Source organism: Nicotiana sylvestris, chromosome 6 (assembly GCF_000393655.2).
Source record: "Nicotiana sylvestris chromosome 6, ASM39365v2, whole genome shotgun sequence".
NCBI classification, from domain to species: Eukaryota; Viridiplantae; Streptophyta; class Magnoliopsida; order Solanales; family Solanaceae; genus Nicotiana; species Nicotiana sylvestris.
Genome location: NC_091062.1, coordinates 124,603,315 through 124,629,511, shown reverse-complemented (window position 1 = coordinate 124,629,511; position 26,197 = coordinate 124,603,315). Strand labels below are relative to the sequence as shown.

General features: G+C 40.4%; 1 protein-coding gene across 1 annotated transcript; it reads left to right on the top strand.

Annotated features, from left to right (window-relative positions):
• The first annotated feature begins 7,685 nt into the window (after positions 1 to 7,685).
• LOC138871228 (uncharacterized) lies at positions 7,686 to 24,133 on the top strand. The gene is made up of 4 exons (XM_070149097.1): positions 7,686 to 7,921; positions 8,273 to 8,708; positions 8,802 to 9,020; positions 23,564 to 24,133. Exons 1-4 carry the CDS (start codon positions 7,686 to 7,688, stop codon positions 24,131 to 24,133), a joined length of 1,461 nt encoding a protein of 486 aa, XP_070005198.1.
• Positions 24,134 to 26,197: the final 2,064 nt, after the last annotated feature.

Below are 26,197 nucleotides of genomic sequence, written 5' to 3'. Positions count from 1 at the left end.
ATGACTCCTAGTTGGGAGTGAAGTAAATTTTATGTTGCGGTATGAGTACAGACTCAGAAAGATCAAGTGACTGCGTAGTGCTTATGGCGGTGGAAGGTATACGAAAATGTTATATTGAGGCGAAACAGGAGGGTTATCTCCCGTGAAGTGTGCTGAGGCGGTGTGATCCTCGTGTGAATGACAAAAGATCTCATGTGCAAATGAATTGTAAGTGTTGAAGTTTGAAATTTTTGGTTCACTTAAGAGAGTGAGTTTAGCTGTTACGAGATTGCCAAAGAGTTGAAGTACTAGATGAAATGTGTTTACACAAGCTTACAGAGGATTTGAGTTTAACCTCACTAAGGTATTGAGGCAACAATGGAGTATATGCGTTATGAGTATAGTGTGTTGTGATCTATGGCTTCGAGCCAAGTTGGGGAGCTTGCTATTGGTTAGCGGATTGTGCAGTTATGTACTATGTTAGTTCCGATTTGATGCATGCTGGTGAATCAGTTCTGGTTCTGGAAATTGGGTCGAGAATGGCACGAGTAAAGGAAACTTTTGACAAGATGTCATGAGCTCGGATGAGCAGGAGATAAGTTTCGATGTTTACGGTAAGTTGGTATTGTCTTCAGTGTCACCTAAGATCGGTGTTTCGTAAAAAGGGTTTTGCACCCTGGTTAATAATTCTTGATCGCTCTTCAGCGTTAGTGCGACTGGTGGTTTGGAGGTACGCTCCATATATTGTTGTGGTAGGTTGTGGGGGTGTGCCCCACGGGAAGATTATATAAGTATGGCATGTGATCACTTGATTGATTAAAGATATAAACCAAGTATGAAGTTTGTGATGGTGTCGTTAAATTAAAGATTCATGCCTGGAGGGCACTTGGCTTATTGGGTTGTGAACTGGGGAGGATTACTCAGATTGTGATGGTTGTTCTTGTGTGTTATGAGAAAATGGGAGTTATTATGGACCTTTAAAAGGTTATAAGACTAGTTCAGTGTGATCAGAATCAGCTTGCAGTCGGTGGATAGATTTAATGTGAATAATGGCTCTATATCAGGCCAGATGTGTGCATTTTAGTAACGCGGTCCTCATGGAGGAGTAGTGAGGTTGATGTTTCGTTGTCAGATATTTATGAGGTAAGCAATAATTTGAGAATACTCCTCCTTAATACAAAATGGTGATATGTAGATAATGTAAATACGCATAATGCTTTGTGTAGCCTTGTGAAGCCATATGTTGGGCTTAATTACTTGCAAGTTTTGCTAGTGACCATTTTATAGGGGAAAATTGATCGGAAATTTCCATTGGAATCCACGATGATTTAAACTCCCCATAAACCCTTACATTCGAGGACGAATGTTCCTAAGGGGGGGAGGGTGTTACAACCCATATCCACATGTGTTAGTTCATGCCATATATTAGTTAACATAAATCCAAGAAGGAATTATCTTTGAGATGATAAGAAGTCAATCCTATTGGTCTTAAGTGATACAAGAGTGTATAAGGGTGATTAACAAGTATTAGAAGTTAAATGAATCAAGGATGTTGTAACTCGTATTTTCAGGTAAATCTAGCAGCGCTTAATACACTCAAGAGGTCATGTATTAAGGTATATTAATCATATAATATCCGTATCATAAGTCTTGAAGTCAAACAAGTTATGAAACAAAAGTCGACAAAAGTTGTCGCAACTTAGGTTCATAAATTTACTTAAACATTAGGTCAAATGTTTCTAATCTTTTCTCCCAATTTACAAGGAATTACGGGGTGATCTACCAACCAAATTAAATATCTATGAGTCTAGTTTCCAACGCATTAAACCGTTAATCGATAAGATCTCGGAGTAGAGAGATATTTGCATTTTTACGAGACTGCGCCAAGCACCTCTCTATGGGGCCCACTAAGGCGGTTTAAGATATTTGGACCTATATAGGATGCCTCCAACCCATTTTAAGTCATTTCTTCTCACTATTTTCAGACATTAAAACCCTAGGAACATCCTATCAAGGTTCTCTCAAGATTCAAGACCCAAAAAAAGGGAAAACAACACAAATCAAGTGTCGGGAATTCCGTGGCGCTAGTAAGTCTCTTGTTCTTCTTGTTGTTGCTCATTTTTGTGTCGTTACAGCTTGTGTGGGAGGTTGTTTTAAAGGGTTTGTGTTCTATAAATACTCCCTCATGTTCTTAATATCAATCCTAGGTGATTTCAAGCCTTCTAAAGTGATTCTAGTGCCGAAAAACACTAATTGATTGCTAGTTTCGCTTTTTTGTTGTTGTGGCAGCATTGGAGGGATATTTCATGGAAATTTAAGGTCAAATTGGAGTTGTTATTTCTGTTTAAAGGTAAGGAACCTCTTACTCTATATGTATTTAAGATTATCCAAGTTGCGGCTAAGCCATTGAAGCTAGAACTTGTGAAATATATATCGAAAGGATTGGTAGTAATGTTATTGTTATGTGGACTGTTTTGCGTTGCTGTTGGGCTGCATATTTTACTACTGTTTTGTGGAGTTTTAGAGGAGTAAGGGTGTGGATAAACACCATATATATGTAGGGTTGTAGGATGATAGTTATTCGTAACATTTTCGGGTCGTTTGACACGACTACGGTGGTCGTCGTATGTATGGAGTGATTAGGCCGTGTGTGCACTATTTTGGGAGGCTCAATATGTTTATTATTGATGTTGTTTGGGCTGTTTGGTGACTGTTTTGAATGGTGTGAAGTCATATATATAGGGGAGGTTCTGTCCGTTTCATCATAAAATAGGTTGTGGTCGATACATAATAGTTATGACGCTTAAATGATAACGATAGTATCGTTTCTCTTATTGTAGACTAAGGAGTTTTGACAATTGCATAGCTTGAGATTGGGGTAGTATATACAAGGTATGTGAGTCTATCCTTTTCCTACTTTTGCACGACTCCAATTGTACATAATGTAATGAACGAGCTTCCAAGATACTCTACTCTTAGAAGCTAGCAGTACTTACATTGTTTTCCCTCTTATGGAACGATTGATGTTAATGTTGCTTCTCTTATTCTTATGTTATCAATGTTGTTGGTACTTTCTGATTCTTATAAGGTTCATAGTGAAGAGTTAGTCCTAATAACGTGTACAGAGGATACCGACCTTACGTCACTCCGAAAGGTTTAGAATGTGATTCCATGAGTCGAGCATTAATTATATATATGTATCTATTTTACTCTACCGAGCCACGCTATAGTTGGCCGGGTACGACACCTATTGTGCAACCACTGATCAGTTGGGTTTTACCGAGCTCCACGTGACCGGGTATGATTCTACCGAGCCTTATGATGGCCGGGTATGTTTTTTCCGAGCCTATTATGGCCGGGTACGATATGATAATGATGATTCCCACAGAGGCGAATGTTTTAAAGGTTTATGTATTTATACATATGTATCATGCATTTCATGTCAGTAGCCCTCAGATGTACTAAGATGTTACAGGTTGTATATTCTCTATCCTTGCTTACATTACTGATCGTATTTATGGTTCCCTACCTTACATACTCGGTACTTTATTCGTACTGACGTCCTTTCATTTGTGGACGCTGCATGTCGTGCTGCAGGTCCTGATAGACAGGCAAGTGCAGCTCCCCCACCACAGTAGGTTGTCCAGTTCAGCGGTGATTGGCGAGATCCCTTCTCCGGACTTGCCTTGGTCTTGGTATGCATTTTTTGTTATAGACATCATGGGTATGTCGGGGCCCTATTCCGGCTTTGTTGCAGCACTTATGTTCCTTTAGAGGCTCATAGATAGGTGTCGACTCATGTATAGTTTGGTATGCCTTGCCGTCTAGTTTTTGTTGTATAGTCTTTCATGGTAGCGTGGTAGCTCATACATTATATATAGTTTCTTGATTGTCTGGTCATCCCATATTATATATGTTCATGCCATCAGTTTTTGTTGTTGGTTGTCCATGATCCATGTCTACCATTTATATTGATCTCGTCAGCCGTAAAAGATAATAAAGAAGGTTAGATAAAATGTACGTTGGTGCTCGGCAAGTATGGTCGGGTGCTAGTCATGGCCCTCCAGTTTGGGTCGTGACAAACTTGGTATCAGAGCAAGTTTGTCCTAGGGGTTTTCTATGAGCCGTGTCTAGTAGAGTCTTGATTATGGATGTGTAGTGCGCCACATTTATAATCAGGAGGCTACATGACATCTAGGGTTGTTACCTTCTTCCTGAATCTAGATCGTGCGTAGAGTTGAGTCGTAAGTGTTCGTCTCTAATATTCACCTTATTTTCTTTCAGTGATGCCTTCGACTAGGAAGCAAACGATTAGTAGACGGCTTGATACAACAACGGGAGAGGGTACCAGTCAGGTGCCCCAAGCCAGAGCAGGACAAAGTGAGGCTCAGAGTGAGATGCCCTCTCATACCTCATCTACTCCATCTCTTCCAGAGGATATTAGAAGGCACCCAACGCCTCTAGTTCCTCCGTTTGGCACTACAGACCAGGATATGCGGAGTGCTTTGCAGTTGTTGACTAGCTTGGTAGCTGCTCATGCTCAGAGGCAGAATACATGTGTTGTTGATAAACCAGTTAGTACAAGAGTTCGTGATTTTATTAATTTAGACCCTCCAGTGTTTACTGGATCAGACCCCAAGGAGGACCCACAGACTTTTATTGACCAGGTTCATCGTACATTGCGGGTTATGCATGTTAGTGATATAGAGGCAGTAGAGTTGGCTTCTTCTCGGCTACGGGATTTAGCGATTCTCTAGTATGATAGTTGGGAGAGATCCAGGGGTCCGAACGCTCCTCCAGCTGTGTGGAAGGAATTTTCTGAGGCCTTTCTTCGTCACTACTTGCCAGTTGAGATACGACGAGCTAGAGCTGATAAGTTCTTGAACCTTAGACAAGGTAATATGAGTGTGCGAGAGTACAGTATGCAGTTTGATTCTTTGGCAAGGTATGCTCCCCATATGGTGGCCGAGATGAGTGATAGGGTGCATATGTTCGTGAATGGGTTGGGACCACATCTGATAAATGAGTGTACGACAGCCTCCTTGGTGGAGGGCATGGATATTTCCCGTATTCAAGCTTATGCCCAGACCCTAGAGGATCGTAAGCGCCAGCAGAGGGCAGTTAGGGAGCAGGATAGGGGCCAGCATAAGAGGGCGAGATTTGCAGGGTATTCTGATGACTTCAGAGGCCGCATCAGGCCACAGTTTTCGAGGAGTTCGGCGCCACCTGTAGCTAGTGCTCCTCCACAGTTTCAGAGGCCTCGATATGATCGATCCTATTCTGGTCCAGGTCAGAGTTCGCGGGCATCTGGCTCGCAACATCACAGGGATACTAGTCAGATGAGACCCCCAACACCACATTGTGATCAGTGCGGCAAGGCCCACTTTGGACTGTGTCGTCGAGGTTCTGATGCATGCTATTCGTGCGGGCAGCCTGGCCATATGATGCGGGATTGTCCTAATAGAGGAGGTGATGGTATGGCTCAGCCGACTGGATCTGTGTCTGGTTCTTCCTCATCAGTTCGACCTCCAGCACGGGGTTTTCAGCAGTCGACAGGTCGTGGTAGGGGTAGAGGTGCAGTGCCGAGTTCGAGTGGTGCTCAAAATCGAACCTATGCTCTAGTAGGTCGACAGGATCTCGAGTCGTCTCCAGATGTTGTTACAGGTATTATATCTGTGTTTTCTTATGATGTATATGCGCTGATTGATCCGGGATCTACATTATCATATGTTACACCCTTTGTGGCTAATAAGTTTGGCATTGAACCTGAATTGATAAGTAAACCCCTTGCGGTATCTACTCCGATAGGAGATTCTGTGATTGCTAGAAGGGTATATAGAGGTTGCACTGTGATGATTTGTAGTCGTCAAACCTCGGCAAATTTATTTGAGTTAGAAATGGTTGATTTTGATGTGATAATGGGAATGGACTGGTTGGCCTCATGCTATGCAAATGTTGACTGTCGTACGAAGATGGTTAGGTTCCAATTTCCGGGTGAACCCGTCATTGAATGGAAAGGGAACATTGCTACACCGAAAGGTAGGTTTATTTCCTATCTTAAGGCAAGGAAAATGATCTCAAAAGGTTACATTTATCATCTCGTTCGCGTTAGGGATGCGGAGGCGAAACCGCCTACTTTACAATCAATCCCTGTGGTCAACGAATTCCCAGATGTTTTCCCAGATGAACTCCCAGGCCTTCCTCCTGAAAGGGAGATTGAGTTTAGCATTGATGTGTTGCCTGACACTCAACCGATCTCTATTCCTCCATACAGAATGGCCCCGGCAGAGTTGCGAGAGTTGAAGGTGCAGTTGAAGGACTTGCTGGATAAGGGCTTTATTAGGCCTAGCACTTCACCTTGGGGTGCACCAGTCCTATTCGTGCGGAAGAAAGACGGGTCGTTACGGATGTGTATCGACTATCGACAGTTGAATAAGTCTACTATAAAGAACAAGTATCCACTTCCAAGAATTGATGACCTGTTTGACCAACTCCAGGGTGCCAAGTATTTCTCTAAGATTGATTTACGTTCAGGGTATCATCAGGTGAGGGTTAGGGAGAAGGATATTCCAAAGACGGCCTTCCGGACAAGATATGGGCACTTTGAGTTCTTGGTGATGTCGTTCGGGCTAACAAATGCCCCAGCAGCTTTTATGGATCTCATGAATACTATATTCAGGCCCTATCTTGATGTGTTCGTGATTGTATTCATTGATGACATTCTAGTGTATTCTCGTTCGGAGGCGGAACATGCGGGCCACTTGCGGATAGTATTACAGACGCTTCAGGATCGTAAGTTATATGCTAAGCTCTCCAAATGTGAATTCTGCCTAAACTCAATAGCATTCCTTGGCCATGTGATATCTGATGAGGGCATTAGTGTCGACACTCAGAAGATCGATGCAGTAAAGAATTGGCCGAGACCTACAACACCATCAGAAGTCCGCAGCTTCCTGGGGCTAGCAGGATATTATAGGCGGTTTGTAGAAGGGTTTTCCTCTATATCATCACCATTGACTAAGTTAACACAGAAAGCTACCAAATTCCAGTGGTCTGACACTTGTGAACGTAGTTTTCAGGAGCTGAAAAATCGATTGACATCCGCACCAGTGCTCACTCTTCCTGAAGGAACAGAAGGTTATGTGGTATATTGTGATGCCTCAGGTATAGGTTTGGGGTGCGTATTGATGCAGCGTGGGAAGGTGATTGCTTATGCATCAAGACAATTGAAGAAGCATGAAAAGAATTATCCAACCCATGATTTGGAATTGGCTGCAGTAATATATGCTTTGAAGATATGGCGGCACTACTTATACGGCGTCCATGTTGACATCTACACAGATCACAAGAGTTTACAATACATCTTCAAGCAGAAAGAGTTGAATTTGAGGCAGCGTAGGTGGCTTGAATTATTGAAAGACTACGACGTCGAGATATTGTATCATCCCGGTAAAGCCAATGTTGTGGCAGATGCTCTCAGCCGTAAATCAATGGGAAGCTTAGTACATATTGAGGCAGGTAGATGGGGGTTGATTAAAGAGCTTCATCAGCTAGCCAATATGAGAATCAGATTGTTAGACTCTGATGACGGAGGTGTTACTGTACAGAATACATCAGAATCATCTTTGGTAGCCGAGGTAAAAGCACGACAATATGAAGATCCTATCTTAGTACGATTAAGAGAGAGCATTCAGCAGTGTAAAAGTATGGCTTTTGAGATCGGAAGAGATGGGGCACTGAGATACCAGGGCCGATTATGTGTGCCTAATGTGGCAGGGTTGCGAGAGAAGATTATGAATGAGATTCATCAATCCCGATATTCCATCCATCCCGGCTCGACAAAGATGTATCATGATGTCAAGGAGCAGTATTGGTGGGATAACATGAAGAAGTCTATTGCAGAATTTGTAGCCCAGTGTCCCAATTGTCAACAAGTAAAGATAGAACATCAGAAACCCGGTGGATTGCTTCAGAATATAGAGATTCCGACCTGGAAATGGGAGGTGATTAATATGGACTTCATTATTGGATTACCTCGCTCTTATCATAAGTTTGACTCCATCTGGGTGATAATTGATCGACTTACAAAATGTGCCCATTTTCTGCCAGTGAAGACAACTTACACGGCTGAAGATTATGCGAAGTTGTATATCAAGGAGATTGTTAGGCTTCATGGTGTGCCCGTATCTATTATATCAGACCGAGGAGCTCAATTTACGGCTAACTTTTGGAGGTCTTTCCAGAAGGGTTTAGGCACACAAGTAAATCTCAGCACTGCATTTCATCCGCAGACTGACGGACAGGCTGAACGTACCATTCAGACACTGGAAGATATGCTACGAGCATGTGTTCTAGATTTTAAGGGGAATTGGGATGATCATCTTCCACTCATAGAATTCGCCTATAACAATAGCTACCATTCCAGTATTAAAATGGCCCCATACGAGGCACTATACGGGAGGAGATGTAGATCACCAGTTGGATGGTTCGAAGTCGGTGAAACAGAATTATATGGGCCAGATTTGATTCACCAAGCTATTGAGAAGGTGAAAGTGATACAGGAGCGATTGAGGACGGCACAAAGCAGGCAAAAATCTTATTCTGATGTCCGACGTCGTGATCTAGAGTTTGAGGTTGGTGATTGGGTTTTCCTGAGGATCTCACCAATGAAGGGTATTATGCGTTTTGGGAAGAAAGGTAAGCTGAGTCCAAGGTATATCGGGCCATATAAAATTCTTCGACGGATTGGACAGGTTGCTTATGAGTTAGAATTGCCATCCGAATTGGAATTTGTCCACCCGGTATTCCATGTATCTATGTTGAGGAAATGTATTGGAGACCCTTCTCGAGTCATCCCTATCAAAGATGTACAAGTTACAGAGGACCTATCATATGAAGAAGTGCCAGTGGCGATATTATATCGACAAGTCCGCAAGCTAAGAACAAAAGATGTAGCTTCCGTCAAAGTATTATGGAGGAACAAAAATATGGAAGAAATGACATGGGAAGCAGAAGAGGAGATGAAGTCTAAATACCCTTACCTATTCCAGAATGAAGATAACAAGGATGCTGGTGGAAGACAGGATACATTGGAAGGTGAAACGGCTCTATGAGGTAAGCAATAATTTGAGAATACTCCTCCTTAATACAAAATGGTGATATGTAGATAATGTAAATATGCATAATGCTTTGTGTAGCCTTGTGAAGCCATATGTTGGGCTTAATTGCTTGCAAGTTTTGCTAGTGACCATTTTATAGGGGAAAATTGATCGGAAATTTCCATTGGAATCCACGATGATTTAAACTCCCCATGAACCCTTACATTCGAGGACGAATGTTCCTAAGGGGGGGAGGGTGTTACAACCCATATCCACATGTGTTAGTTCATGCCATATATTAGTTAACATAAATCCAAGAAGGAATTATCTTTGACATGATAAGAAGTCAATCCTATTGGTCTTAAGTGATACAAGAGTGTATAAGGGTGATTAACAAGTATTAGAAGTTAAATGAATCAAGGATGTTGTAACTCGTATTTTTAGGTAAATCTAGCGGCGCTTAATACACTCAATAGGTCATGTATTAAGGTATTTTAATCATATAATATCCGTATCATAAGTCTTGAAGTCAAACGAGTTATGAAACAAAAGTCAAAAGTTGTCGCAACTTAGGTTCATAATTTTACTTAAACATTAGGTCAAATGTTTCTAATCTTTTCTCCTAATTTACAAGAAATTACGGGGTGATCTACCAACCAAATTAAATATCTATGAGTCTAGTTTCCAACTCATTAAACCGTTCATCGATACGATCTCTGAGTAGAGATATATTCGCATTTTTGCAAGACTGCGCCAAGCACCTCTCTATGGGGCCCACTAAGGCGGTTTAAGATATTTGGACCTATATAGGATGCCTCCAACCCGTTTTAAGTCATTTATTCTCACTATTTTCAGACCTTAGAACCCTAGGAACATCCTCTCAAGGTTCTCTCAAGATTCAAGACCCAAAAAAGGGCAAACAACACAAATCAAGTGTCGGGAATTCCGTGGCGCTAGTAAGTCTCTTGTTCTTCTTGTTGTTGCTCATTTTTGTGTCGTTACAGCTCGTGTGGGAGGTTGTTTTAAAGGGTTTATGTTCTGTAAATACTAACTCATGTTCTTAATATCAATCCTAGGTGATTTCAAGCTTTCTAAATTGATTCTAGTGCCGAAAAACACTAATTGATTGCTAGTTTCGCTTTTTGTTGTTGTGGCAGCATTGGAGGGATATTTCATGGAAATTTAAGGTCAAATTGGAGTTGTTCTTTCTGTTTAAAGGTAAGTAACCTCTTACTCTATATGTATTTAAGATTATCCAATTTGCGGCTAAGCCATTGAAGCTAGAACTTGTGAAATATATATTGAAACACTTGGTAGTAATGTTATTGTTATGTGGACTGTTTTGCGTTGTTGTTGGGCTGCATATTTTACTACTGTTTTATGGAGTTTTGGAGGAGGAAGGGTGTGGATAAACACCATATATATGTAGGGTTATGGGCTGATAGTTATTCGTAACATTTCCAGGTTGTTTGACACGACTACGGTGGTCGTCGTATGTATGGAGTGATTAGGCTGTGTGTGGACTATTTTGGGAGGCTCAATATGTTTATTATTGATGTTGTTTGGGCTGTTTGGTGACTGTTTTGAATGGTGTGAGGTCATATATATAGGGGAGGTGTTGTCCGTTTCATCGTAAAATAGGTTGTGGTCGATACATAATAGTTATGACGCTTAAATGATAACGATAGTATCGTTTCTCTTATTGTAGACTAAGGAGTTTTGACAATTGCATAGCTTGAGATTGGGGCAGTATATACAAGGTATGTGAGGCTATCCCTTTCCTTCTTTTGCACGACTCCAATTGTACATAATGTAATGAACGAGCTTCCAAGATACTCTACTCTTAGAAGCTAGCAGTACTTACATTGTTTTCCCTCTTATGGAACGATTGATGTTAATGTTGCTTCTCTTATTCTTATGTTATCAATGTTGTTGGTACTTCCTGATTCTTATAAGGTTCATAGTGAAGAGTTAGTCCTAATAACGTGTACAGAGGATACCAACCTTACGTCACTCCGAAAGGTTTAGAATGTGATTCCATGAGTCGAGCATGCATTATATATATGTATCTATTTTACTCTACCGAGCCACGCTATAGTTGGCCGGGTACGACACCTATTGTGCAACCACTGATCAGTTGGGTTTTACCGAGCTCCACGTGGCCGGGTACGATTCTACCGAGCCTTATGATGGCCGGGGTACGTTTTTTACCGAGCCTATTATAGTCGGGTACGATATGATGATGATGATGCCCATAGAGGCGAATGTTTTAAAGGTTTATGTATTTATACATATGTATCATGCATTTCATGTCAGTATCCCTCAGAGGTACTAAGATGTTACAGGTTATATATTCTCTATCCTTGCTTACATTACTGGTCGTATTTATGGTTCCCTGCCTTACATACTCGGTACTTTATTCGTACTGACGTCCTTTCATTTGTGGATGCTACATGTTGTGCTGCAGGTCCTGATAGACAGGTAGGTGCAGCTCCCCCACCATAGTAGGTTGTCCAGTTCAGCGGTGATTGGCGAGATCCCTTCTCCGGACTTGCCTTGGTCTTGGTATGCATTTTTAGTTATAGACATTATGGGTATGTCAGGGCCCTGTTCCGGCTATGTTGCAACACTTATGTTCCTTTAGAGTCTCATAGACAGGTGTCGACTCATGTATAGTTTGGTATGCCTTGTCGTCTAGTTTTTGTTGTATAGTCTTTCATGGTAGCGTGGTAGCTCATACCTTATATATAGTTTCTTGATTGTCTGGTCATCCCATATTATATATGTTCATGCAATCTGTTTTTATTGTTGGTTGTCCATAATCCATGTCTACCATTTGTATTGATCTCGTCATCCATTAAAGATAATAAAGAAGGTTAGATAAAATGTACGTTGGTGCTCGACAAGTATGGTCGGGTGCTAGTCGTGGCTCTCCAATTTGGGTCGTGACAATGCCACCATGGGTATGTTATCTGGATCGGGTTGCATGCCGCAACAGTGTGATGTTGAGTATAGTTTTTTATATGCTATTTTGTATGCCTTGTTTCCTGTTTTCTAAGGAAAGTCCGTATTAGTGCGTGGGATTGGTAACTTCCAGAGTTCGTTTTCTTTTTTTGTATCGCGTTCGAATTGGTAGCCTATTGGCATATTAGGGCATCATATGCGGCTTTTAATTATGTCTGGGGTGGCTTATTGCCTGAGCAGTTCGTAATGGGTGAGACAAGATCATTGAATTCGAGATCAGTGCAATCTGAGTATATGAAGTAAAATTAAGGGGCTAAGACCATTGTTTGGTTCATAATGAGGTGATAGTTCTTGCCAGAAGTATAGACCCAATGAATTGTTGATTCGGCGGTGTTATGAATTTATACAGATCTCATTCGTCGTGTCGGTATTGTAAGAATTTGAACAAGACCTATGTATGTCATGCAGAGCATGGGATGTGTAATGATTTTTCTTCTAGATGGGATCAATGGAAGTTCTTGACTAGTTGAGTACGTAAACGTTCATGGTTCGGAAGGGAGGTGAAGTCCTCATGTTACCTTAGGATGATATGGTATATGCGATATGTTGTGAAGGATTGAGATTTGCGTGTGTAAGGTTATGGTTCAGTTCTGAATGGAAATTCATAACATTCTTAGGCAGTACGGGCAACTTTAGGTGATTAGAGGGATGAGCTTCAGATGATTAGGGTGAATGATCTTTAGATGATTAAAGAAATTGTATTTCTAATCATAGTGATTTGTAGAGGGTATATGTTTCACAAAAAAAGGCCAATGTGATTAAGTTGATTGCACTTCAATAGCATTGTGGCACTTTAAGGCTGGATCGACTGCTGATATTCGAGTTGCTTGTATGGCACATAGAAATTTTAGAGTATTTATCGTGGAATGATTGGGTATCAAAGGTGTGGATGTATTTGCATGGTGGAAACTGGAATCAGGTATGATGATTTGTGTGCCATATGGAGTTGGAGACTGGGAGTTATCATGTACATGCTAGGTTGTGGTGGTGGATCGTGTGTATTCGGCACCGTTTAGCGGCAATCGGGATTCAGAGGCTCGAATGGATCTTTGTTTGCTGGTATGTCAATTTTGGATGTGATGTCGGAATTCAGACTGGTTGTCTTAGTGTTGAGTGATTCTGAACTATTGCGCTACGGGCAATACCAAAAATGCCACGGGTTGAGTGATGAAGTGCATTGGATTATGTTTTAGCAGAGTGGTTTATATTTCAAAGGACCAGCGGACGGTTGGGAAGGATTGCTTTCTTAATTGGGCATTCGTGATGGATGTCAGTGCAAAGGTTGCTATCATTAATTCAGTTCCGGTGTTGGGGGACTTTTCAGATGAGTTTCATATGGCTAGGCATGTCGCCGGGCAAGGTTGTTGATTTTAGTATTAATTTGGTACCGGGCACTAGATCGTCTGGCTCCGATAGGAGTTGTAGTAGTGGAAGTCGAGCGGGATGAGTAATTGGGTGTTGCTCGGTGAATAACGTACCAATTATGTTCTATCAAGTTTGCATGGTGTGTGTTATTTGTTTCACCATGGGTGTAATGATTTTCTTTGGCTCCAGACATCAATTGAGCATGGTTGTCGATTTCAAGCATAGTGACTTGAGGTGTTTCCTGTGGAGTAGTATTTGGATAGGAACGCGCGTTGCAGCGAAGCTGTGTAGAAACATGACATTGCGGGTCAAATTTGTGTGTCCTGTTTCTATGACGTGAGACAGGGTCTCAGCCTTGTGTTATGGAAGTACTGGTGAGTTTGAGGTACAACTCTCTCAATTGAGTCATTTTCATGAATTGAGTATGTTCGAACCGTTTCTTATTGGTGCACGTATTATGCAAGTTGTGGCTTAGGCATGTATTGATGTGTCATGTCACTGAGTAATGTGTTTGGTCAGAAGAGATCGTTGAAATCATTAATGAATGCGAGCGGATTCAATTTCAGTATGTGTGATGGGTAAATATTGAGGTTCGTTCAAAATTTGCTATGGTAATTACCAGTAGAGAAATGACTTCATGAATGGTTGACATAGGAAATGGTTATGATTTATTGCGTGTTTCCTTTATCATTAGCAGTATGTGAAAGTGTTGGAATAAGGCTTTAGTTGTTAAGAGGTTTCCTATCGATATTCGATTATTATGTGCAGCTACTGTGAATAGAAATTATCGTTCCGAGTGTCTGAGTTATGTGGTATATCAGATAATTGCACCTGATGTTGCAGGTATGGGTTATTACAGCTAGTCCGGGCTTATTCTGAGTATGGATGTGAAGTTCTAATCTTGTGTATTATTTCGGAAGGTGCAGTGTGATTCTATGGTTTATGTACTAGATGGATTGTGAAATTTCAGTTATGTTATGTTATCGAACCTATGCGAGATAGGGTAGTGTGGGATCACCCACGGGTATATTATTGGTAAAGTCGTTCAGCTATTGGTTGGCTTCTAAGACAACTCTGGGTACGCTCGAGGACGAACGTTTGTTTAAGTTGGGGAGGATGTGACGACCCGACTCGTCGTCTCGTGAGTTACCGCCCCATTTTCCCCATTTCCTATTTCTTTATGCTTAATTATCAGTGTTGGGTGTGAACGAGTTGATTCGGAAAGGTTTTGAAAGGAATTGAGACACTTAGTCTCTTTTAAGAAGGCTTAAGTTGAAAAAGTCAACCGGACATTGACTTATGAGTTAGAGGGATCGGATGTGAGTTCTGATGGTTCAGTTAGCTTCGGGAGGTGATTTGTGACTTAGGAGTGTGATCAGAAGTGGTTTTGGAGGTCCGGTGTAGAATAAGGCTTGAATTGGCGAAGTTAGTATTTTGGCGATTTCCGGTTGATAGGTGAGATTTTGATCCGGGGGTCGGAATGGAATTCCGAGAGTTGTTGTAGCTTCGTTATGTTATTTGGGATTTGTGTGCAAAATTTGAAGTCATTCCGGATTCATTTTATACGTTTCGGCATGCGCTTTGTAAAAGGAAAAGTTTAAAACTCATAAGTCCGAATTGAGGTGTGAATTGTAGTTTCGACATTGCTTGGCATGATTTGAAACTCCGAGTAAGTCCACATGATATTTTAGAACTTGTTAATATATTTGATTGAGGTCCCGAGGGCCTCGGGTGGAGTTTGGATGGTTTTTGGAGTTTAACTTGGGCATTTCAAGAATGTTTTGATGTCGTTCTTCAAGAGTAAGTGGTATCATATTACACAAATAAGCTCCAAATTCAGTTTTTATTGAAGCATTAGATCCGTATCGAAATTTCGGATCCATAGCAAAAAGAATCATTCAATTCGGACATCGCATGAGAGAGTTATGCCCATTTTCGTGTCGGGGAAAAATAATTTCCCATCGCCAGCGCCCAGGGTAGCGCGGGGCGCCATCCATGGCGCCGGGATTTATTTTGGCTACTGGAACCAGCGCCCGGCGCCACCTGTGGCGCCTGAATCGGAAAAATGTTATAAAACGGGGTTTTTGGCCATTTTTGACAAAAATAGAGTTGGGGGAGCTCGGTTGAGGCGATTTTTCGAGAGATTTTCAAGAAAAACATCAGGGTAAGTGTTCTTAACTCAATTTTTGGTTAGATTACTCGAATCCATCGTTGGTTTTAACATTTAATTTGTGATTTTAGTTGGTAAAATCTTGAAAATCCTCTTGGTTTAATTTGAAGATTTGAGGGTCGAGTTGATGTCGGATTTTGGTAAAATTGGTATGGTTGAACTTGTTGGGAGATAAGGAACCAGTTGATGTAAAAATTTCTGAGTTTCGAGAAGTGGGTCCGGGGCTCGGGTTTTTCAAATTTCGAGATTTTTGGTGCTTTTCGATTGTTTTTGCTTGGGCCTTGTTCCCTTAGCATATTGTGACGTATTCGTTCTGATTTTAAATAGATTCGACACGCGTGGAGGCCAATTTGAGGGGAAAAGGCATCGCGGGCTAGAGTTTTAGCCAGTTCGAGGTGAGTAATTGATGTAAATGATGTCCTGAGGGTTTGAAACCCCGGAATTTCACATCGTAACACTATATTGAGGTGACTTGCACGCCAGATAACGAGCGTGAGGTAGAGCACCATTGGGGATTGTGACTTGGTCCGTCCCGAGAGATGTTTTTACCGTGTTTTCTACTTGAACTAAATTGAGAATCATCCTTACTTGGATTTGATTGTTACATTTGGGCTTCTTGCCAATTATTTGAATCCTTCAGGGATTGATATCACTGTTTTCGCATATTTTGCATATCATTCTATCTCAGTCCAACGTTTTAAATACTGTTTTGCAAACTCAGCCATCTTTCTAAGATTTGAAAACATAAATGATATTTCTAAATGATATTTCGGGCTGAGAACTACTATTTTACGAATGCCCAAGGGGCTTATGATGATTACTGGACTGAACATGGATCGGGTTGCGCGCCACAGCAGTGTTACAATGATATTGAGGCCGAGGGCCTGGTTGATTACATTGATATTGAGGCCGAGAGACTGGGTGATTATACTGATATTGATATGAGGCCGAGGGCCTAGATTTGATGCCACGAAATGGCTTGATATTGCGCTTGGGCTGTAGGAGCCCTTCCGAAGTCTTTACACACCCCCAGTGAGCGCCGTCGACGATAAATAAATATGGATGGCTCGGGCTGCACGCCGTAGTGGTTACTAGAGGGTATCGTCATATGCATTGCAATGCACTAATGCATTTATTCCTTATCTGCATTATCTGCCATAATAATTATGTGTTCTTATTTCATTGACTCGTTGCTTCATACTGTTCTGATCCTGAGGGGCTGATATTGTTTTGAGATACTGAGCCCGAGGGGCAGATTTCTACTTATTAATTTGATATTGAGCCCGAGGGGCAGATTTCTGATTATTATTTTGATACTGAGCTCGAGGGGCAGATTTCTACTTGTTATTTTGATACTGAGCCCGAGGGGCAGATTTCTACTTGTTGTTTTGATATTGAGCCCGAGGGGCAGATTTCTACTCGTCATTTTACTGCCAAATTACCTGTTTTACTGGTTTAAAAGAAATTTCACATGATGTCCACTAAATTGTTATTTTAAATGATTTCACTGCTTCTGTATAGAATGTTGTGTGCCTTAACGTGTTTTCTTACCTCCAGTCATTATTTATATTTATTACTCACTGAGTCGGAGTACTCACATTACTCCCTGCACCATGTGTGCAGGTACATGTATTCCTGAGGCATAGAGTGAGTTTTCTGCTGTTCAGTTTTCATCAGAGTTATCGAGGTAGCTGCATGGCTTTCGCAGACCCGTTTTCTCCCTTATCTTCTGTTATTTATGATATCTTCAGACTCTGTTCCTAATTCCATACTTTGTAGAATTTTAGTAAACTCTGTAGTAGCTTATGACTTGTGACACCCCGGTTAGGGCTGAGTTGGGTTGGATTTCCGTATTTTATCTATACTTTCCGCTATTGGATATTATTAAACCATGTTTATACTATAATTGTGTTAATTAATTGTCTTAAAAGGATGAATTGGGTTGAATGGCTGGCCTTGCCTTTATGAGAGGCGCCATCACGACCAGGTTCGGGAATTGGGTTGTGACATAGAGGGACTAGTCAATATAAAAAGCCGATATTAGAGCAATTTGTGCTTGACAAGGTTCTAACAGTTCTGAAGGTACTAGAAGCTACTGTCTCCAACTTATGAAAAACATGTTTTGCTAATACTCAAAACCACTAACTACTTTTTTTCTACAAAGCTTGACAAACCATTTGAACTCTCTAAAATAAGTTTGGACCAACCAGCTATAAATTTATAATCCAAACTCTTTGCCTGCCTGAAATTCTGAGCTTAGTTGATCATAAGTTTCAGCTGACCTACTTCTTATAATAGCATACAGAGTGAGGTAATGGGCTCACTATATATCTCGAGAGACATCTGGCTAGTTTAATTTGTGGTTATGTTGAAATGGATAGAAACATTTCTCCAGAATGCCATGATGGCCCATGATAGTTACAAAAAGGAAGAAATGAATTACAAAGTGGTTCGCTCGGGCCACTATGGTACTGGGTGCCAGCCACGCCTCCCCAGGTTCGAGGGGTGACAATTTCAGTGGCCCAAATTTGCCCCAAATCTAGCCCTACCCAGCTATCCTACTCGGTCCAGCCTTCAAGCGCCCAAATTGACCTCGTTTTGCCCTATTTGATCCCAACTGTCAATCCTCTATAATCATACGGCCATGAACTCCCTTACCCCATTACCTTATAACCGTTTGAAGACAAACCACCAAACCCTTAGAACTCATCTCATAACCCTATCTCTCCATCTCCCTCACTTCTCTCTTAACCTCCGCCATCGGAAATCGCCCACGGCGGCGTCCCGTCTCCAAATACGCCCAAAACTTCACCAGATAACCACCATATTCCCCTCAATCCGAATCTATCAGCAATTTCCCCAAAATTCCTACCAACCTTCTCCAATTTCAAATCTAAACAGGCCGAAAAACCCTAATCCGCCTCATTTTGATTTTCTCAAAATTTTTTACTCGATTGACCGAAATTTATGCTAATTGATTGTTCTTCAACCCAAAACAATAGATTGACACTACTTTTGGGCCACTTCGAAGTAGCTGGAATCCGGTCGATTTGCCCATAGCTGGTCAGAGCATTCACGTGCTCGTTTCAGGGCTGGTAGTTCTTCTCTTCTCTTCTCTTCTTCTTTCTTTGCTTCTATTGGTTTAATTTCAGATTAGTTATAGAATTTCCTTTTTTTGATTGCATGATATTTAGATTAGCTTATAAATATGTTAGTTTAATTGGAAAACATATTTAGTTAATTCCTTAATTAGGAATAGGATATGATTGTTGCATCTTTGGATTTTGTTCCCTATGTGTTTTTTGTTAAAGTCAAGCCCACTTTGTTTTGGGCCGATCCGGGCAGGGTCGCTTAGCTTAGGCCCAATTGAGAGTTTCTTTTTCTGTTTCTGTTTCTAGAAGGTTAATTTCAAAATTTAAGAGGGCTGTAAATAATAGAAAAATATCTAAAAGAGTACAACTATAAAAAAAAGAGATGCTAAAATAGGACATCTGTCGTTTCTGTTGAAAATAGATACTTATCTCCTAATTTTTAGGTGACAGAATTCCCAGAGATTCCCTCACACCTCTATGATATTTTCCTCATTCTATTGAGCATAGGATAGATTTCACTCTCTATATAAGACCTCATTTTTCTCTCATTTTACTTTCTATGATTTATGAACACTGACACACGAAAAAAAGCAGACTGACCCTTTTTTATTTTTTTCTTAGCCTTCATCTTTTGCATTCTAAATCAGAAAGTTCAAGCATCGTTTTTCTCTAAAAGGCTCTAAACTCTAAAGATAACAAGATTTTATGCTCCTTAGTTTAGTGTTATTGGTCTTTGGCTAAACATCTGGGTGGGATCACTGTTGAGTACTGCTGACTTCATTCCTTGCTAGGCTCCAGAGCTAGTTCATTTGCTATTTTCTTTTGTTTATGTTGCTACATCAAGGTACATTTCCTTGATTCTAATTATGTAATGTGATTTGTATTAATCATATCTTTAAAGGATGATCTCACTAACTTGTATGCTTATGTTTAGCTAAGAATGGGTTGTATCTGAGAGTTAAACTGCATGTTACTCTTTGTTAATTTAGCAGTTGTCATTACTGGTTTGTATGTTCATGTCTATTTGAGTATGAACTCGATTTAAATGTTGTCATAACATTGTACTTGAATTGCAAGTTGGTACCTATGAGTATGTGGCTGTGATTTGCAAACTTAACCTCTAAATTGGACAAATCAATGATGTTTTGAAGTCAAAAGTGGGGGTTGAAATCCTTGGTAATGAGCAGGCTAAATCTAAGAATGATGTTGTCTTTGTTCAGTCTTGTATCTCACTTTAGATGAATTGTACTTATATTAGGAGCAATTTTTATGTCCCGTATCCCCTTTGAGAATGATACTTAAGAGATTTTAACTGTCAACTTTGAGTGTTAGACTATTTGTGTAATTCAAAAGTAGGTATTAAAATGATGTGTGTTTACAGTTTGGTTCGCTGGTAGTATAAAGTTCGGATTTGGATACAAATTTATTTTAATCGTGATATCATGTAAAGGTTATAATTACTGAGTCTTTTTGTTTCTTCCGTGATTCAAACAATGTAAAATCAACTACGTCTTTCCTCTAATTTGCAATTGATGTCAATTTTGATTATTTGCCTAGCAAATATGCATCCATCAAAGCCCAAAAATACTGGCTACTTGTCAATTTGTTGTAACAACTGCAATTGAGGTCATGACCTCACGGTAATAAGGTCTATACCTGGACTTGTAATTGGATGGATATAAACCCAAATAATTTTGTCCAGTAGCATAGGGGATTCAATTGGATTCACTGCTGTATTTGCAAGACTAACGCCATCTCATTTTTTATCTCTTTCTTAAATTTGACCGTTTGTAATCTTTTGATGTCATCGAAATATGAAAAAACCCATACTATTCACATGGATTACACCATAAGATGACTTAGAAGATGAGCATTGAGCCTACTTTATCTTAATTGATATATTGACTACCACAAATCATTTGGACTCTCTTATTGTGATTAGCTCCTACTAGTAAGAAGCTGTTCCCAAGCCAGGTTCCTTGGATCCACGTGTTCCTAGCCGGGCCTAAATGGATGAATGAAGAAGGGAACCCGGGTAGACTTTAAGAGCTCTTGCTCTGCCTATCCTCCTACTTCTTATCTTGGGGGTCATAAAAAGATACGAACCGCCTACTCTTTAAAGCCCTACCATTAGATTGAATAAAATGAAAGCCGCTTGTCCTCACTAATTTACATCTTAACCTTTCATGATTCATCTAAAAGTAAGGAAAACAATTATGAACATCGTAGTTTACTTTAGGCGCATAATTAAATCATCACGGCTGTGGGTACGGTTGCCGTGGCATAGTCGTGATACATAATCCCTAATTCGGGTGTGCATTTTATGTGACTCGATCATAGCTGCAAACAATAATAAAAATAAACATGTTGTAGATTGCGAGTACGGTTCATGTGACGCGATTCACAATGTGTACAAACACAAACAAGTGCGCGACATCGCGACTTGTTCAAATAAATTCCATAAATATTAAAAGTGGTTAAAAGGTTAAAAATGCACAATAGGTTTTAAATATGTATTAAATCAGATAATTAGGCCAATTATTAATAGTTGAGAGACCGTGCTGAAGCCACAGAATCCGATAATGCCTAACACCTTCTCCCGGGTTAACAGAATTTCTTACCCGGTCTTCTGATTTCGGAGACTTTAAAACAGAGTCAAATTTCCTCGATTTGTGATTTAAAATAAACTGGTGACTTGGGACACCATAAATTATTTCAAGTGGTGACTCTGAATTAAATAAATAATCTCATTTCGATTAATGTCACTTAAAATGAAAAAACTCCCCATCCCCTTAGGAAAAAGGAGGTGTGACAGCTCTGGCGACTCTGCTGGGGATATGAACCTAGAATTTATGGTTCATGGATCAAGAATTCAAGCTTAGAATAATTTTTATACTTTGCTTTTATTTATTATCATTGATTTTATGTGTTTGAGTCTAATGTGCTAAAAGTCGCTTTTTACCGCTTTGATATTGTTTGAACTGTATATAAAACTGTTACAAAACCCTTCTTCTCTCTGAGTCTTCTAAATCCTCTGGGAAGTGTATGCTGGCATGACTTCTTTTCTGTTAGTGTCATACCATAATTTAGAATGAGGATCGGATCAGTTACAAAGCCGGATGAACTTTTGGTTACGGGTACATTGCCCCGTCCCCAGCTCGAGTTGTCCGCTTGGATAAGCTAGGTCTAGAACAATACACCCAAGCTTTAAACCTAGATTACATAGTCTCATGCTGGATCCCTAGTAGGAACACTTGTTTGCATCACATGCATTTGATTTTGGGGACTCAACACAGGGGTTGGGTCCGTCTAGGATGGGTGTACCTGAAATAAAAAGAACATCCTGATGCATTTTAAGTGCTACTTGTGCATTTATTTATTTCGGCTTGCATGTTGATCGAATTCTAGAATAGGGAAATAAAATCAAGAAAAACCAAGAGTGAGATAGGAGAGAAAACACTCGGTTCTGAAAATCTCGGTATTCAAAATATCCTGATACTCTGCCGAAATTTTGAAAAAAAAAAAGTAAAAAAGGAAAAGTCATTTCGAAATAAGTCATATTCTCCTATTGCGTCAAAACTTACCGAATTACGCGGGTTTGATTCTCACCGGATGTGGGATACTTAGAAAACCTTCATCGGGTCTGACCCCATTTTTGCAAAAATAACAAAAAATATTATTATTTTCTCATAAATAAAGTTAGGTGATGCCGTTTTTGTCCAAATAGCCAGAAATGTCCAGACGGGATGCCGGATGTCTGTTTTTGCGAGAATAGACACCTATGGTCCTTATTCTAGTTTTTGGCCACTTAGCAAACACAACCCTAAAATCTTCACTTCTGAAGTGCTGAAGGGTCGTATTTGCAAAAGTAGTCGTGATTTGTTTTAAATTGGATTTTGCAAAAATAATTTTTTCTGATTAGTTTTCAAACAAGACTCACATGCCTTGTCACCCTAATTTAAAAAATGTGCAGAATGAGCACTGTTTAGAATTTACCGGTGAAGGTTATGGATTAGATTCCAATAGAACTCCACATGTGATGGGAGGACTTGGGAAAACAAGGGCAAGACAAGGTCAACCGATACTTGGAAGCTCTCACTGGACTATTTCAAATTCAACCTAGAAAGGATTTGATAGAGGCATTAGTGTCATTGTGGTACCCCGCTCATAATATTTTGCACTTCTCAGATTTTGAACTTACACCTATCTTGGAAGAAATGGCGGACTATGCCGGCAATATGGAGGGATTAAGACACAAGTATCTGATATCTCCAAGGACAATTACTCCCCACAAGTTTGTAGACCTACTAAAAAATGAACAGACAAATCAATACTGAAAGACTAGCAGGTGGAGCTTCCACTTTTCACTTTCTATACCAGCGGTACGGGCAAATAAGGGGATTTGAAGACCCAGAAAATGGACTTTACAGTAAGGGAAACCGGCCAAAGTGGGAAACGCATAGATGTTTTGCCTTCATGGTGGCATTTTTTGGGCTTTTATTGTTTCCATGGAAGGACAGGCACATTGATTTATGTTAAGCCGGAGTTGTCCATGTTTTGACTACTAAGGCCAAGAGTACCTTTGAACCCATGATCGTATCAAATATATTTCGAGCTCTCACATCATGTAAGGCTGGAGTCAGGTTTTTTGAAGGGTGCAATCTGTTATTGCAAATGTGGATGATCGAGCACCTTTGTCACCGTCCCCGATACATGAACTACAGGTCTATGGGAAAAATTGCATCGAAGAGTTTGGTACAGGAGTAACAGGGTTGGAAATGCTGGAAGGGGTCAAAGATTGGATTACCCGCCTTCGTTCTATAACTGCCGATTAGATAAAGTTGACATTGGGTTGGCTTCCCGTTGATGAGATCTTTTATATGCCTGCCACCGGTCCCTACTTCCTTCTAATGGGTCTCCGAAGCATCCAACCCTATGCCTCGTACCAGGTTTTGAGACAACTTGGAAGATGCCAAACAGTTCCTAGAGATGATGATCTTAGTACTCATGTGGTTGAAATCCACTCTGAGGCTCAATTTCTTGAAGAAGTGGTTCTCCATATTTGGAACGAGTGTCAATATTTAGGGGCAAACACCCGAATATGCGATTTGTCCAAGGGCGAGGTTTTACCTTGTTATCTTGCTTGGTATGGAAAGAGAGCCGCAATGACTGATGAATCCGAAAGGCCAACTAAAAGGCCTCATATCCAGGAATTTGTCAAAGCATCACAGGAACAATGGGCTTGGTTAGCCAAAGAGAATGACTATCAGAATACCATAAACAAACTAGAAGATCAAATCAGAAACATCAAATTGGTAGTATTTTGCAGGCCGCTGTGGATGAAGGAGAAAAGAAGAGATTGGCTCGGGAAAACAAAGCCCTCTGATCTTAGATTCAAAAGATGAAAATAGCCGCTGAAAACCCGGGAAGAAGTGAAAAAGACGAAAAACTCATAAGCAGTCTTAGGCGCAAATTGGGCGATTATGGGGCTGATCTGACAAAGGCTGAGGAAGAATTGGCAAAAGCTCGGGCAAAACCGACAAAAAATTTAGAAGAACGGACAAGTTTTGTTCAACAGCTAATGGAAAAGTATGATAGAGGAGTCACAATCTTAAAGAAAAAACTGACTACTCTTGAAAATGAAATGGTCCTGCAAGCAAAGGATTTCAATACGGAAAGAGAGCATTGCTATACATTGATTTCTCGATTGGAAGAAGACGTATAGAAATTGCAAGACCAAAACCATACAACCACGCTGTTGTTGGAGGCTCTGTCTCAGCAAATTGGACGCCTGCTTTAAGAAAAGGGTGTCATTAGAATGAGGATTAAAGAAATTGTTGATTATGTTGTAATGAAGTACCATGAATGCGAAGATATTACCAGGTCCATGTTCTTTACTGTTGTGATGACCTTTGTTCGTCATGTGATGGTTGATTTAGAGTTCCTTCTAGAATATATTGCACGCAAGCCCACGTTGAGACTGGCTGATGTCCTGCGAGCCCCCGGAGTAGCATTAGAGGCTCTTATGTATTCTTGATCTTTTTTGGCTTTGAGTCTGTATTCTACTTTTTCGAGTTTGCTTGTTTTTTTCAAGTCTGTTTGTTTTTCTGTTTTGAGCCTGTATGTTTTTTATTTAATCGTTAGTATTTCCAAGTCTTTGTAGTAGAAAACCCCAAAAAGATTTTATTTAATGAAATATTGAAAAAACCCAAAAATATTCTTTTCTTTTATTCCGTATTTATTTCTTGAACTACGTAATGATATGATTCATGCGACGTCATGATACATAGGCAATCTCTATCGAATTTGATCATATCCATAGACAATCTGAGTGAAAGAATAAACCAAAAACGAATAAAAAAGAGAGAAAAAAAGAGAAAATTTGAGTGAAAAGGAAAGAAAGGAGTGAAAAATAAAAGAGCAAAAAATAGCAAAAAAGAAAGGAAAAGAAATCACGATTTGAATCTGAGAAAAGACATAGCAAAGCCGGGATGAAACACACAGCCGTTGCAAAAATATGTAGAAATGTTTAATTGTTCAGGTGCATTACATCCCCAATATACGATTCCATATCTGTTAAATGTCTCAAACTAACCAGGTTGTTGTGTGTGCAAAAAAGACAGGTCCTGTTTAGGTGGTTGGTTTTGTGGTAATCTGGCTTCCCATCCTTACTTCACAAAATCTAAAGCCAGTGTTCCTTTGGCCTCCGAAAGTCATCTGCCAATTATTGAGCCTGAGGATAGTCCAGTATTGGCTATTCCATAGTCAGAGTCGGCAGCCGCTGAAGAAAACAGAAGGTTGCATTGCCATATGTTAAGAGTCCGCAATTGCTGAACTGCTTCCAAAGACGAGTGGAACAACCAGCATCCCCATCCCCGTAACCAACCCATTCATCCAATTTAGGTACCGCACTATACCAGCCAATTTTATCGGTATGCCTTCTGAGGTTCACCCCCAGGCATCATTCCCAAGAGTACCTTCTATAGTATCACCTCACCACTAGTCTCTACTATGGCACAACTAACAGTGCCAAGGCCATGCTTCGAGCCTTCAACTTTCACTTTTCAAGGCCCACAATTTCATCTAGACACAACTAATGTTACCCCAAACTCTTACCCTCAGCACCCGCCATATGAGTCTCCAATGGAACAGGAAATAACAGTGAGAAACCCCGAGCAAGAAGAGAAGGCTCAGAAGATGAAAAGCCTCGAACAAAGTCTGAAGAACATGCAAGGTCTGAGTGGCCAAAAGAGTGTCTCGTACTCCAATCTGTGCATGTTTCCTCATGTTCACTTGACTGCAAGTTTTAAAACGCCAAAATTTGAAAAGTACAATGGACACGGAGATCGCTCATCTGAAACGATACTGTAACTAGTTGAGGGGTGCTAGTGGAAAAGAAGAATTATTGATGGCTTATTTCGGGGAAATCTTGATAGGAATTACATTACAATGGTACATGGACCAGGATA

What these genes read in the sequence shown, in the direction of transcription:
- LOC138871228 (XM_070149097.1), top strand. Translation starts at nt 7,686, where the DNA reads ATGGCTTTTGAGATCGGAAGAGATGGGGCACTGAGATACCAGGGCCGA. An exon ending in AATTGTCAACAAGTAAAGAT is followed by an intron (nt 7,922 to 8,272) that starts AGAACATCAGAA and finishes TCATCCGCAGAC; the next exon opens with TGACGGACAGGCTGAACGTA. An exon ending in TGAAGTCTAAATACCCTTAC is followed by an intron (nt 9,021 to 23,563) that starts CTATTCCAGAAT and finishes ACTGCCGATTAG; the next exon opens with ATAAAGTTGACATTGGGTTG.